Source organism: Lissotriton helveticus, chromosome 8, assembly GCF_964261635.1.
Source record: "Lissotriton helveticus chromosome 8, aLisHel1.1, whole genome shotgun sequence".
In the NCBI taxonomy this organism is placed as follows: Eukaryota; Metazoa; Chordata; class Amphibia; order Caudata; family Salamandridae; genus Lissotriton; species Lissotriton helveticus.
The window spans coordinates 192778866-192793458 of NC_136069.1; the positions used below are offsets into that span (position 1 = coordinate 192778866).

Sequence of the window (14593 nt, forward strand, 5' to 3'; positions counted from 1 at the left end):
AGGGCAGTTGCAGCAGAAGGACATAGGTTATACAGATGCCCACCATATACATTTGAAAGGTAAAAGAACCTTACCAGCAAAGTAGTCCCTTGTGGGCGTGGGCGTGGCGCGGCATGACGACAAAATAAAAGCGTTCCTTAAATGTGTGCGTTGTGCTGGGGGCGTGTGCTGGGGGCCTGAACAAGGCCAATGGGCGCGGCAATTGCAATTGCGCGGCAGCAAGGGGTGTGGCCAATGGGCGCGACAACCGGCAACAATCACGCGGCACACCCCCCAAAAAAAAGCATGCCTTGAGGGCGTGTGGAAAACAAACGTGTGCGTTGGGCCGGGGGCGTGGCCAAGGCCAATGGGTGCGGCAATTGCGTGGGAGCAAGGGGCGTGGCCAATGGGCGCAGCAATTGCCGGCGGTTAGGCGGGGGCAGACGCGACTGATCGTGCCTGCGGGGACAATAACTGCACAGTATCCTGCACGCTGTCAGCCAGTCAACTCTGCATAAAGGACCGTGCCTGCGGGGACACTAACTGCAGCGTCTCCTGCGCGCTGTCACACACTCAACTCTCTGCATAAACAAATTGACACCAGGCGCACAACGTCAACCAGGGCTGGAGCCGGGCTCAGGCGGAAGATGGTGCGACTAAGCGCGCCTGCTGGGACACTAACCTTTGAACTGACTGCACTTTCCCACACGCGCAGCGTCTCCAGCGCGCGCTGTCACCCACTCAACTCTCTGCATCAACGACTTTACACCACAAGCACAACATCAAACAAAACTGGAGCCGGGCCTCAAGCGGGGATGACGCGATTCAGCATGCCTGCGGGGACACGAAATTTACAACTGAATGCACTTTCACACACGCTTACCTACGGAAGTGGAGTACATACACACTAAAGACATCTGCTAATACTTCTTACTCCGAGGAACACACAGTATCTGAACACACATGCCTAACTATTGTGACACTTCATGCTAAAAATGTTCTCTACAGCGAGATTTTAAAATAAATTTCCCTTGCCTATTACACACATTCTATTTCAAACCCGGACAATGTCGGGACGGGCTGCTAGTATTACATATATACCTGAGTAAATATACACGTGTATATTTAAATTTGTGAACAGGCCCCCAAGTTAATGGGTATCACAAATTTATTTACCAATCTTTAGTGCGTCATTCTGAGTTTTTGAAGTAGCACTATGGAGTAACATTTGGTTGTGGTTTTAACACTATCAATTTCTGTACTTTTTTCTGTTACTGACCTGTTTTGTAGAAGCATATCCTCCTAGGTTATATCGGGAACAAGGTCAGAAGGAAACAAACCAAGGAGCAAACATTACAGCACATTTCCTAATCTGCATTCAGACACAAATACCTGTATGCGCCTGAGTCTGGATTTAACTCTATGCTCGGACTGAGGGACTCTTATCAGTACTGTTCTAATGAGCTGTGATTTCTTTGATCATGCAGGCAAATATACATTTCATTATTTAAGGTGCTGCTGTAAAGCTTCAGAGAGCCATCTGACCTGAAGCTGCAAAACAGTATCTGTATGAACATATACTGTTCATTATGTCCGGTTTTTTAACTGTGGTCACCATACAAATTTTGAAGTATGAATGGCCTTGATATCACCTGTGCTAATAAGAGAGTTAGCGGAAAAGTATAACCATGAAGCATAATATGCAATTCATTTTCTTCACTTACATAATGGAGGCATTATTCAAAAGAACCAAATTAATAAATAAGTGATCATTTCGGTACAGAATGAATTAATAACTTGAAATAAATATCTTACCAAACATGTGTAAAATGGAAAAAAGAACAGTAGAACCTCCAAAGTGTTTCTTTGGACAAGCACATTTGAATCCATGACGGAAAGGCATAATGCTTTTATCTGTAACAAAGCCAAGAAAAAGTATACAAATCAAGACACTCATATTACATACTTAAAGGAACATCAAGTTCTACAAACATTTCAAATTTAAAACACAATATTTGGCATGTAAATAACAGGTTATCCACACATGTAATGATTATTTAAAACACATTTTAAAATTCCTTTCTTCCAGTGCTTACAAACCCGTAAGAGACTATTGTATCATATGTTGACAATAACCCTCCTTTACTAAGTCTTCTCCAAGCCGAGCCTGGTGGCTTAGTGGACAAGTGCATCAACTGTAGAAGCCTGTATTTAACATCATAGTCACAGGTTCACATACTGGCGGATCCACTCAGCCTTTCATTCTTCAGAGGTCAATAAACATTGAGTTGGGTAACAATAAACATCTGTTTTTCAGCGCCAAGATACCCTTCTGGGTGAACGTTCTCTTTACAAATACACGTTATGTCATGTTAAGGCTTTCACCCTAGTTAGCATTTACTTTGAGATTCTGAAATCAACTAATAAGGCAAAAAATTCAGATGATGGTAACCAGTGGAGAGGTTAAGCCATGTAGGGAAAAAAATCCCTTTTTCTTAGTAATTTTCTTAGTAATTTTTCAATACTAACTAGCCAAATATTTTGATAGCGTGACAGCACTGGTTTGAAAAGATCAATATTGAAGTCGTACGGATGGTTTCCAATCCAATATCAAAAGTATGGATTTAAAATGCTCTGGAACAGAGGTATTGAATACTATGTTCATTATGTGGAACACCATGCCTTGGATGATCATGTGCTGCCATCATGTAAGGTGAACAGCGTCACGCATCGGGGTTCGGTGTCTCAAATTAATGTGAGCTTAACTTTGAAAAAAAGATCATAAGCACTTCAAACCCCAGCTTCTAGAATGTTTCTCTCCACTTCCTGACATCATTTGCAATAGGTGGCAAAATCAGCATCATTATGAACAGCTGACTTTAAATGATGAATGCCACCTTTGTGTCCAGAAATATTCTAGTCCCCTCAAAATTAGCAGAAATATTGCCATTTTAAGGAAACCTTGTCTGAACAGTTTTCCTTAGTAGGTTCAGCCGGGTCACCAGCTGTCTGCTGCTTAGAAAAATAAAATGGAAAATATGTGGCCTCACCACTCAATGAATACATTTGGGAAAAGAAGATGCTGCACCAAAAACAATAAGGTCCTAGGTTTGGTTATACCATCAAACAAATGTAAAATCTTAGCTGAAGCTCTGTGCTTTCTTGATAAAAAAAAACCACCCTTCTCCTCCAGATACTTGACCAGTTCTTCTTCTTCTTAGTCAAAATAAAACAATTGGTTAGGATGCAATCAGTTTCCTCTCATCATATCAAAAAGCCCCGTAGGGTATCTCAAGAATCTAGCCACCACCACAGCATGTTCAGTCTTTGTATGGCGTTGTGGGCAATCCTAGTGGATGAGTCAGTTGTATAAACAGTTATCTTCTCCATCAAAGATATTCAACATCTCGTAGCTTATCTCGCAAAAATTGTAATATAAACCACAAATATATTTACATGTAGTTTTTATTGCAATTTAACATTTATTAAATCAATAACACAACTGGAAAAACACCCGTTATAGATATAGGTTTAGAATTTAAAAAACCTTGTAGAATAAAATACAGCACATAAAACAATCTACAAACTAGTGGTAATCTACATATATTTTTCCATTAGACTACTACACAGGAAGATTTTGATGTAAAACGGCTTGGAAACACTCTTTTTCAGTTGAATAAGCCTTTGGCCCAACACGCAGGATCCTCACCATTCATGTTCCTCTTCCTAGCTCTGCAAAAGCTAAAGAATTGCTACTGGTCTATTAGAATGCACTAATCTGAGTTCCGAATCTAAAAGGGGGCATGTACAGGTTTTTCCATCACGATATCCGCAACCAACCATTCATGGCATTACCAGCTGGCACCACACCATTTTCAGTGTGTTTGAAGAATGAAAATTAATCAATCAGTCGATTTGTATAGTGCTACTTTTCACCCGTGAGGGTTTCCAGGCGATTGCGGTCCTAGGGGTGAGGGGGGTGGGGAGAGAGCGAGAGAGAGAGAGCAATTTGTTTTGTAGGAAACATTTTTGTACTTCTTTATTGAAGAGGGTTGAGGAGGGGTTACATCTGATCTCAGTTGGGGAAGAATTCCAGATATTAGGGGCCATTACGGAGAAGGAATCTTCGTGGTTTGAGCAGTAAGGAGCTCTTACTTCCGGAGGATCTTTTCCTGCCCAATAGGGTCAGTTTCTGGGATAGGTAGGAAGGGGCATTGTGGTGCAATGCTTTATGGGTCATGCAGGTAATTTTGTGATACATCCTGGCCTCAAGTGGCAGCCAATTCAGAGCACATAGTTCAGGGGTTATGTGATCACCTTTTTGGGATCCTCTGATGATCCTGGCTGCATTATGGGTGGCCTTAAGGGGAGCAAGTGTGTTGATTGGGAGGCTTACCAGGGTAGCGCTACTATAGTTCAGTTTCAGAAGCACAAGTGCCAGGGTCGCAATTATTAGGTCAGCCATGGGAAGGAAAGGTTTAGGTTTTCTAAGGGTATCCAACTGATGGTGAGCTCCTCTAGTGATGCATGGAGAGGTCTTTGTCTAGTGTGATACCTAGGGATTTGGCAGAATCGACGATGAGTGGGGTGCAATTAAAGAAAGACAGAAAGGGCATCCATTCTCTGATGTAAGAGGAGGAGGTGGATGGAGCGATCAGTAGGAATTCAGTTTAAAGGGCACTGAGTTTGAGATGATTGTGCGTCAGCCATTGCTGTGTTAATGTCAGGGTATTTTTAAGGGTGTATTGGGAGACAGTGAAGTTCTCGGATGTGAGGGTAGACATGGGTTCATCATGGAAGGTCACGGATGAGTCTGGCTGCTGTGTTCTGTAGTCTCTGGAGGATGTGTGCAGCGACCCCCAAGTACAGAGCGTTACCGTAGTTCAAACGGATGGTGACGGTGCGTCTTGTGCTCTAGGGAAGCCATTTTTCATAGAATGCACAAAGTGAAGAGGCAAGTGGAGGAGACTGCGTTGATCTGGGATTTCCTACTCTGCTTGCTTCCAGGATGATGCTGAATGTTTCTGCTGTGGTCAGATGGGGTGGGTGAAGATCCTAGGTCTAAGAGCCACCAGGAAGCGTTCCAGGGAATGGTGCTGTGCAAAGATGAGTACCTCTATTTTGTCTGTGTTGAGCTTCAGGCAGTTGTTCCGCATCCAGCTGGCAATGCTCGTCATGCACCTGTGGTAGTTGGTTCTGGTGATGGTAGGGTCTTCAGAGAGGGAAAGGATAAAAATGTGTGTCATCTGCGAAGGATATGATGTTGAGTAAATGGGATCTGATTATGTTGGCCAAGGGGCTCATGTAGGTGTTAAAAAGAGTGGGTCTGAGAGAGGATTCCTGGGGGACACCACAGATAATTTCCTTTGGTTCAGAGGTGAAAAGTGGTAGGCTGACCTCCTGGGTCCTTGCAGTAAGGATGGAGGAGATCCACTGAATGCTTTACCTTGGATGCAGATGTCGTGCGACCTTGTGATCAGCGTATGGTGGGATACAGTGTTAAATGCCTTTGGGAGGTTAAGGAGTATCAGTGCTGTAGTTTCTACACCGTCGAGGAGGGCTCGGATGCCATCAGTGGCTGCAATCAAGACGGTCCCGGTGCTATGATTGCTGCAGAAACCAGACTGGGAGGTGTCGAGAAGAAGGTTCTGTTCTAGGTGTTTGGTGAGTTATTTGTTGATGGCTTTCTCTAGGACTCTGGCCAGAAAAGGAAGCAAGGAGATGGGTCGGTAGTTCTTGAGTTTGGAGTGGTTGGATGATGCCTTCTTGAGAAGAGGTTTCACCTCAGCACGTTTCTAGTCTTCAGGGAATACGGCCTTAGTTATCGAGGAGTTGGGCAGGTTGATGATTTTGTGGCTGATCTGGTGGCTCCCGAGGTTGAAGATGTAATGAGGACATGGGTTTGAGGGAGCTACTGAGTGAACAGAGTTCATGATGGTGGTGGTATTCTGGAGAGTGAGCTGGCTCCATGTGGTCAGTCTGCAGCCTATGCTGGTTCAGTAGTCGTGGGCTGGTGTTCAAAGTTTTTATAGATAGTGGCGCTCTTGGAGTGGAAGAAGGTAGAAATGTTGTTGCAGAGTTCCTGTGAGAAGGTGATGCATCTAAGATTTCATGTGTCTTCAAACCGGCTGAAAATTGTTCGATTACTTTGCACTGTGTAGTAGTGAAATCTGTCAAACTAAGCAGCTTGTGATGGGGTCTGTCAACTAGTGTGGTGTGCAGTGACCAGTTAAGGCAGGCAACCGTTTTGCTGCTTTGTAGACTTCATGGCTGCAGTTGGTAAATGGAGACCAGCACTGCTCTGGCAGCAGCTGGAACTCTTTCATATGAAACCTTTCTACAAGAGAACCATATGACACACTGCTTTCTCTGTACAAACCACCAAGCTCTGGGACTCGCTATAAGCCCAGATTTGAAGCATTCAGGAGGTTTTACACTCTAGAAGGGAGGTGAAAAAATATCTAGTTCCAAGCTAACTACATCATTCCATCACCCTGGGATAGAACTCCGAATAATCCCCCCTTCAAATACAGTCTACAGATATGGCACAGCCCAACCAGCACACAACGTTCAATGTCCTGGAAACTTTGAATGGCCTGATGTATGTGTAGCCTGGGTATAATAATAGTAATATCAATCCACATATAGCCCTCCTGGCTGGTAATAATACCAATGCCATAACACTCAGTGGTTGAGCAGCCAACTATTGTTCAATCAGGCCGCTTAATAATGCTCTTATGCTTCTTAACCTTCTTACTCTCTCATTGGACAGAACTCAAAAGGACCATTTCCATCAACCAGGATTGTACCATTTCACAGCAATAAACAACTTATCACCAACTGAACAGGCATGGTAAAAATGAGGAAATCTGCCTCAAACAATTGGCTAATGGAAGACTCTCAATTTAGTTAACCACTCCAGGTCCTAAACAGATGCAGGCTTCGACAGCCTCTTCACATGTCACAATGATAATCATATTTGGGTGGACAGTAAAAAGTCCATCCCAAAGGATTTCCGTTCCATTTTTTCCTCTCACCTATGTCTGCTCTGGACTATAAACTTTAAACGAAATATCTCAGGATGAACAACACAATGCAGTAACCAGATAACTGAATTATGATCATAAGAAATACCCTAAATAGTTCGCAGAGATGTTCAAATCAGCCAGTTCACTGAAAACAATACACTCTGTGCCTATCTCTCACACTTCTTCATCCACCATACTGATAAACAACCTGCCTCATTATACAATAACCGCACTTTGGTTGTCATCACACAACACGAAAACACTTCTCATATAGGATCAAAGCAAAGCCAGACCACTTCCAAATACACACCTTGCACTGTGTCGTTTGCTACCCATGAAGGTAAGCCCTTCAGAACTCAACATACTGGTAGTAAGAGCCACATAAATGTTACAATGCCATGTCATTTAATAAAATACAATTGGAATATTATAGTAACAGTAAACCACAGAAAAAGGGGAATAGGTTACACGAGAAAACAGACACTGGATACTGCCACTCCGACTCGTCACTCTGCTAGGTGCTATCACCTAGTCAAATATTTGTGTCATAGTGGATCATCTAAAAACAAGATTACACCTTTGATGTGTCATCAAACTCTCATTGTATACTTCAAGAATATTTTTAAATCTCATTATATGTGGAATACTGCTGAACTTTGATATTCATTGAACTGAAACAACCAATCTCCAAAAAGTTCATATAACTTGACTTTCAATAAATCTCTTTTTCTTTGCTGGTAATGCAAATTCCTTGTTTTCAATGTACATCCTCTCTGGGTTCTCACGTACAGTCAGGTTGTTTCTGAAACAGAAATAATTCATCACTTTTGAAAGCTATTTATTGAAATGCTTGGCAACAAGAAACTTCAGTGTTTGAAATTCACATGCTTCTCTCCTCATTGGCTCCAGTTCCTCATCGCACAAGGTCGCATGGTACAATCTTGAGACATTAGGATAATATGTGACTAACAAACGAGCAAAGCTGTAAGCGAAGTAAAGTCTGGTGGAAACTATTTGACTTATTTAAGCCTTATTGTTTGAAAACAATGAAACGTATAAATCATTGACATCATAAAGAAACTAGTTGAGATGCTATGGAATTAAATGTAATGCACTGGACAGTGCAAAGAAGGATTTCATCTTGTTCCAAGAGGACACTGATGCTATCAGTCTCAAAAATGTAAAACACTCCCTGAAAAGAGAGAGCATGTAGTGATGATGTTACTCAACATTTACCCAGAGCATACTGTACCACTGAAAAATAATGAAAGAAACTGTGTTACATGAAACAGAAACAGAGGCTGAAGAGGCTGAAGACCAAGATAGATTTTTGACACAGATGATCACAAGAATAGACCAAATTAGGGATGTGGGTTGTCTGCCGTGTCAAGTTAGCTGTTTAAGTTGGATTACCTACAGAGTTTTGTTCATAAGGATTCAATCCCGGATGGTTGCAATAAAATAGGTGATAAGGTAGAGGGTGCAGCATATGGGCGTGATAAGCAAATGCTGTTAAACTGCACAGCTCAAAATGTCAACTATTTGAACAGCCCAGTCAATGAAGGAAGGAACCGCCTTCTCTCAACAAACGGAAACCGGATGGAACCTTAGCAAGCAGCATTCTCAGTTAGTGATGCAGCAACAATACAGGTGAAAATACTGCTTCTAAATGATACAAACAAGGAATCGTTCTATCTAAGTCACAATCAGTCTTACTATGCCTCATAAAAAATGACTGGTATTTATGTTATGAAATGCTGAAAATTGTAGTTTTGACTATAACATTTTCATCATCATAATCTTTATTTGGCAGATACTGCCATATAAGTATACCCATAGATACAATTCACCTAAAAACATTATAACTAATAAAACCAGTAAAAACCTTACAGCTTTGTTAAAAACATTGGAACATTGTTCGTGTAACAACTTGAAGAATCGTCATTAGTCATGGTATTTTGCAGTGTGGCCAGAGCCATTGACTTATATCCAGTAGCATCTCATTAAAAAGGATCAATAAATAGAGGGTTAGGCTAAAAACCTCCACAAGTCACATAATTAGCAGCAATAGACAATACAATTTAGATCTCAAAGGCCAACACTACTCTGTCTGATTCTCAATACACCCATTAAAAAAACAGGACAAAGCAAACACAATCAAGGGTGTTGTGTCAGATCTAAAAATTCTGGAGGCAACCCTATAATTCCTTATCCTCATACCTCGACAAAGTGAAAGTATCCACTTTTTTCTGTTATTTGAATATCGCTGGCAGAAAAATAATATTTGGTTGATACATTCTTCCGCCAGAGGACAAAATGGGCAGGTCAAATTTGATTCACTGCCGCAGGGCCTCCAGTTGACAGAGAAAGTGTGCAATGGAGGAATCCCAAGACGAAATTTGATGTACAGGGTTTTTGCCAATGGAGGTTCAATTGAATCCATATAGTCTTCCTTACGAAAGTTATCCTTGTATTCCAAAAAAGCTAGTGTCAAGGTCCCCAGACTTCTTATCCTGCTTGATTCCTCTTCTACATACCCCCAGAACATCCCCTTGAGTGCAGCCTTTGTCATACCGTTCCAAGCTCTCAAGTTAGTCCACAGGTGCTCAGGCTCCATCAAAGCCAGGAGGGTCTTGATATGTCCTAGCCAGGGGATCCTGTAGACCCCGGGCTGCCAGAGGAGCACCTCCAAACCCTCCTGGTACATAGCTAGGTCCACTGAAGTCCATAGCCGCCTCCAGTACATCAACGGTCTAAGAGCTGCTTTATGGGCAATAGACCTTTGGCCCAGATCCAGCCACAATGGCTGGAGCAGGGTGCCGGTGGGGAGGTTCACCAAAGATCGTATGGATTTGTTCACACCCACCTCTAGTGTTGTGACTTCTCATGTTCCTACAGTTCTCCCCACTAGATGGACCCGCTCAATGCTTACAAGTTAAAGAAGTGGATGGCCGGTGATACAGGTCAAAAACGGGAACCCTTGATACCCCTCAAAATTCGCCTTGCATAGTGTTCAAGCTTCAGCTTACACTTTATTATTATTATTAAACTAATTTGTAAGGCACAGCGAATCATCCCCAAGGGGATCTCTCGGCGCCTGTGGATCTGGAAGGACCAACTAAAATTATCCATCAGTGCAAGACCCAAATATTCAAAAGTACGGAAACTCTCGAGTGGGGGCACCATTCAGAGATGTATTTTGATAGGTCGAGTGGCCACGGTTAAAAAACATGTACTTGGTTTTTGTAAATTGATTTCAAGCCCTCTCTGCTCGCAGAAAAAAATCAAACGGGTCCAAGAGATTTTGAATGCCTTCGGAGATTTCAATATCAGTAGGGTGTTGTCCGTGAACAGAAAGGCCGGAATCTTCATACCTGCCAGACTCCGTATATCATGTTTTGCACTTCTCTAAGGGAGCTACCAGGTCATTGATATATAAAAGAAAGAAGGTTGGGGCAAGGGCGGGGCCCTGTTTTACCCCCTCGTAACTGGTATTGATGTAGTCGATTCCCTGAGTTTGCCATTTCTCATCCTGGACGTACTTCAATTTGAGCAACCGCCTGATTACATCAACTAAGTAGCTTAGGGAACCCTGTACAGTTAGGACCCTCCACAGGGCATCCCTTGGGACAAGGTCAAAGGCAGTGCGGAGGTCAACAAAGACTACATAAATCCACCCACATCCCAAAGTGACATACTTCCAGTATATAGCCTGCAGTCGAAATACTTGATAAATGGTACCGGTCACTGGTCTAAACCCTACTTGAAGGGGCTTATTAGGTCTGTGCCATTCACCCACTCACACAGCCTATCTAGCAGTTTATTGAAAAAAAAGCTATTGAGAACGATCAATAAGGCTGATTGGCTGATAGCTAGATGGCTGTGACTGTGACCCCTTCTTATAGATCGGTACAATCTCGTCCCAGCCAAGGTGAGGGGGAGTGGTGAGCCTTCCAAGATACAATTAAAATACATGGCAAAGTATAGGCCCCAAATTTCCTCTTCTGATTTGAAGAGGCCACCGGCACTTTATCTAACCCTGGTGCTTTTCCTGAAGTGATCTAGTCTAGGGCTTTTGTGACCTCCCTCACAGTATTTAGGGGAAAATTATACAACGTTAGTTTAGATGAAGCCTCCCTACACAGCTCATTTTCCACACGGTCCTCGGTACAATGAGTACAAGTCCTTACTTTAGCTTTTTCCCCGTCATAAAGCCCCACAAAATGGTTAACCCAAGCTACTGCCGAAATGTTAGAGTTCACTGGAGCTGCTAAATCCTGGGTTCTATCGGCCAACATATGCCAAAACAGCCGATGGTCTCTCGATTTCACTTTGTTTAGCAGGAGTTCCCATTTCTCTACTTTGTACTCACGCTTTCCCTTACTTAGTGATGCATTATAGGATGTCCTTGCTTTCCTTACTAAATTCCTCTTGCCGCTTCTAATAGCATCTGAAAGTGTTGTGAGGGCTGCTCTGCCTGTTTTGTTATACCAAGAAGCCACCTTTGTATTTCTAGGGAGGGACCTGAATTCCGCCATATAAAGAGCTTTAATGGTACGAAATATAAAATTATGTATTGTATCAAGGTCACCCCAAACGGCCACGGTCTAAGAGTTTCTAACCAACGATAAGACTGCTTTCAGGGGCTCAACATTAAAATCAATGGGGTGCCCCAGTATAAGTCAAAGGACCTGGGTATCGATCGGTAAAGAAAACAGTGGTCCTAGACAATTCTTATTCAAAGATATCACTTAGTATAAATAGATGCGTATAGACAACATTCTGAAAAGGCACACATGAAAAAGTAAGGCAATAGGCCACTACAAAATGAGCAATTATATTCTATTTATTTTCGTCATAATAATGAAAACTTAGTTCAAATCAAAAGGTTCAAGCGCACGATATATCAGTTATACATGTACTTGAAGGTTGTCATCAGGAGAAAAGAAAAAGTGGGGCGTGGCTTGGAAGCTGATGGCGGAGGGAGCGTGAGCCTGCAGCTCCGCTCCGACCCCGCTAGTTCTCCTGTACTGAGGGGCGCTTGAACCCCCCCAAATCGATCCCTGGTGAGGTAGTGGGGCGTAAGCAGCCGCCCCTGCAGATTGCTGGTGCCGGGTGCCTCCTAGGTGCCTGGGGACCCTGTGGCGACTCCCAGGCCGTAGCGCTGCCGCGGCACAAGATGGCGGCGCCGGAGGCGTCTATGTAGCGGAGGAGCGCCAGAGATCGTTGGCTGGCCCTGCCTGGAGCACCGGAGGCAAGTCCTAGGCCTGCCGACACTGGGAATCGGAGCGGAGGAGACTCCCTGCTGTCCCGGAATACACGGGAGAAAGTGCGGTGGCATCCCGCGGCTTCTCCTGACTGGGAAACACTTGGAGGAGGTAACGCCCGACGTCCTGCGCACGCCTGATCCGAGGGAGAGGGGCCTCGGATGTGCTACCCCCGCCTACTGAGAGGGACTACAGGCTGATCACAGATGGCGGCTCGCGGAGGAGGGGCCGTGTGATAACAGCGCGGAGAGCTGGGAGCGCTGTTTACCCCCCCCCCATACATCTATCTCCATTGTTTCTGTTCCCCCCTTGCCCCCGGCAGCGGTACATTGGGTGCTGCGAGTGGCGCGCAGCGCGGCCCAGCTACCGGGCTCCAGCTGTGTCCCGGATGTCCTGTCGGGGTGACGCCGTGGGGGCGCATGGAACAAACATGGCGGAATGCGGAATACCGGATTGCTGCTCCTACTGGGGGTCATTAACCACAGAGCAGCAGTGAGCGATTACCCTCTGAAGGACCTGTGGCCGAGTGTCAGCGCCAGTGCCCCGAGGTAGGCTGGGGGGGGGGGGGGAGCAGCTGGGGATTGTGCCCTTCTCTGCCCCCCCATCCCCCGTGGTGGGAGCCTACTGGAGGCAACTGTTGAGTGGCTGGACCGTGGCGGCTGGCGGGGCTTAGCTGGCGGGAACACCTGTGGGGCCCCCCTCTTTTTTCGCGGGGATACTGGGCGATGCACTCTACTTATCCAGCCCTGAGGAAGTAATTACCGGCCTAGCTGGGCGCTCTCGCCCCGCGGCGCCTGAGCCTGAAATGGGTGCCCTGTGAACGATTGGACTGCTCTGGATACGGACGACACGACCCACAGGTGTCCTGGAATGCGACGGCTGGGCCGGCTTACTCTTCGCCTTCCCCGGCGGTGAACGCAGGGAGCGGCTCGTGTGGAGCGGACGGGGGGGACCGCCTCTAGAATTGCATTGTGCCTGTGGACGCTGGACATGGGAAACCCCGGGGGAAGCAGGGGGGCCATCTTCGGAAAATGTGGAGACGGATGCGGAGCGATGGTCGCGGGACCCGGAGCCCCCCCCTACCGGGCTGCTGCCACAGCACCAGGTGGATCAGATTTTACGGGCCATAACAGACACTAGAACAGCCCTCCAGCAGGATATAGCGCAGGTGGCGACAGGTTTGGGACTCCTGAAAGCTGGCCATGCTAAATTGTCCGACAGGGTGCGGCAGACGGAGCTTAGATTGGACGAGGTGGGGCCTGCGCAGCATAAATTGGATGCTCAGATGGCGGATGTCGCGACTCGGCTGCAGACCCTGGAGAAGAGGGCGGATGACGCAGAAGGCCGTAATAGAAGAAACAACGTTCGTGTGGTAGGCCTACGGGAACGGATTGAGGGGACCGACATGGTAGCCTATTTAGAGAAATGGCTCCGGGAGGTGGTTGTACCGGAGGGCCTCTCACAGTTTTATACGTTGGAAAGAGCCCATAGGGTGCCGGCGCGCCCGCCTCCTTCATTACAAGGACAGAGATCTACTCCTGCACAGGGCCAGGCCGCTTAGCCCTACACTGTGGACAACAGCACTGTTTCCGGATTACACTCTCGAGGTACAGCGGGCCTGGGCCTCTTTCTTGGCGGTTAAGCGGGCGCTCCGAGATGAAGGCTTGCAATATTCTCTGATGTTCCCTTCTCAGTTGCGCATTGCCCTGGATGGCAAAACACACTTTTGCAATACCCCTGAGGAAGCCTGGACATGGCTGGAGGAATACAGAACTGGCAATGGGGAGGCTGGTCTGCCATCGCGGCTGCAGGCGTTGGAGCAGCAGCTTCGACGGTCCCGCCGCAACAGTAGACGGCGTTCGGGGCCTGGGGGCCCCTCACTGTCTCAAACAGAGGCAGAGCGACTGGCGGCGCTGCAGGTTGTTGCAATCATTGCTGGGACGGAGGCGTCCTCACCGGTGCAATCTACGGGCTCTGAAAAGGAGGCGGATGAGACTGAGGCCGAGCTGTCAGGTTCGGGTAGCCAGATTCTTCCAATGATGACACCGGGCACGGCAGACGAGATGGTGGATGCTCCATGACAGCAGGAAGGACTCTGAGATCTCTCTCATGGCGCTACTGATCTGTACCTCTGGTGATTAAGGGCGGCGGACGGCTGGGGTCCGGGCTGTTTGGGGCCCCGGGGGCTGGGGGAGCCTGGTCGTTAGTATGTCTTTATCCTATAGAATGGGGGGCGCTGCCGCCTTTCTCACTGGGGAATTGAACACACACTGTATTTAAGGACCGTAGGGCTGCACTAGTGGATGCAAAGAAGTTCCT

The 14593-nt window shown here is 46.0% G+C and overlaps 1 protein-coding gene across 4 annotated transcripts in view; it reads right to left on the reverse strand.

Annotated features, from left to right (window-relative positions):
- DOP1B (DOP1 leucine zipper like protein B) overlaps positions 1 to 14593 on the reverse strand; it is a 735954-nt gene that overhangs the window by 480343 nt on the left and 241018 nt on the right. For all 4 annotated transcript variants that reach the window (XM_078656883.1, XM_078656881.1, XM_078656882.1 and 1 more), the window contains exon 6: positions 1795 to 1893. In XM_078656883.1, the coding sequence (XP_078513009.1) occupies positions 1795 to 1893 (99 nt within the window). The remainder of the gene's footprint in view (positions 1 to 1794; positions 1894 to 14593) is intronic.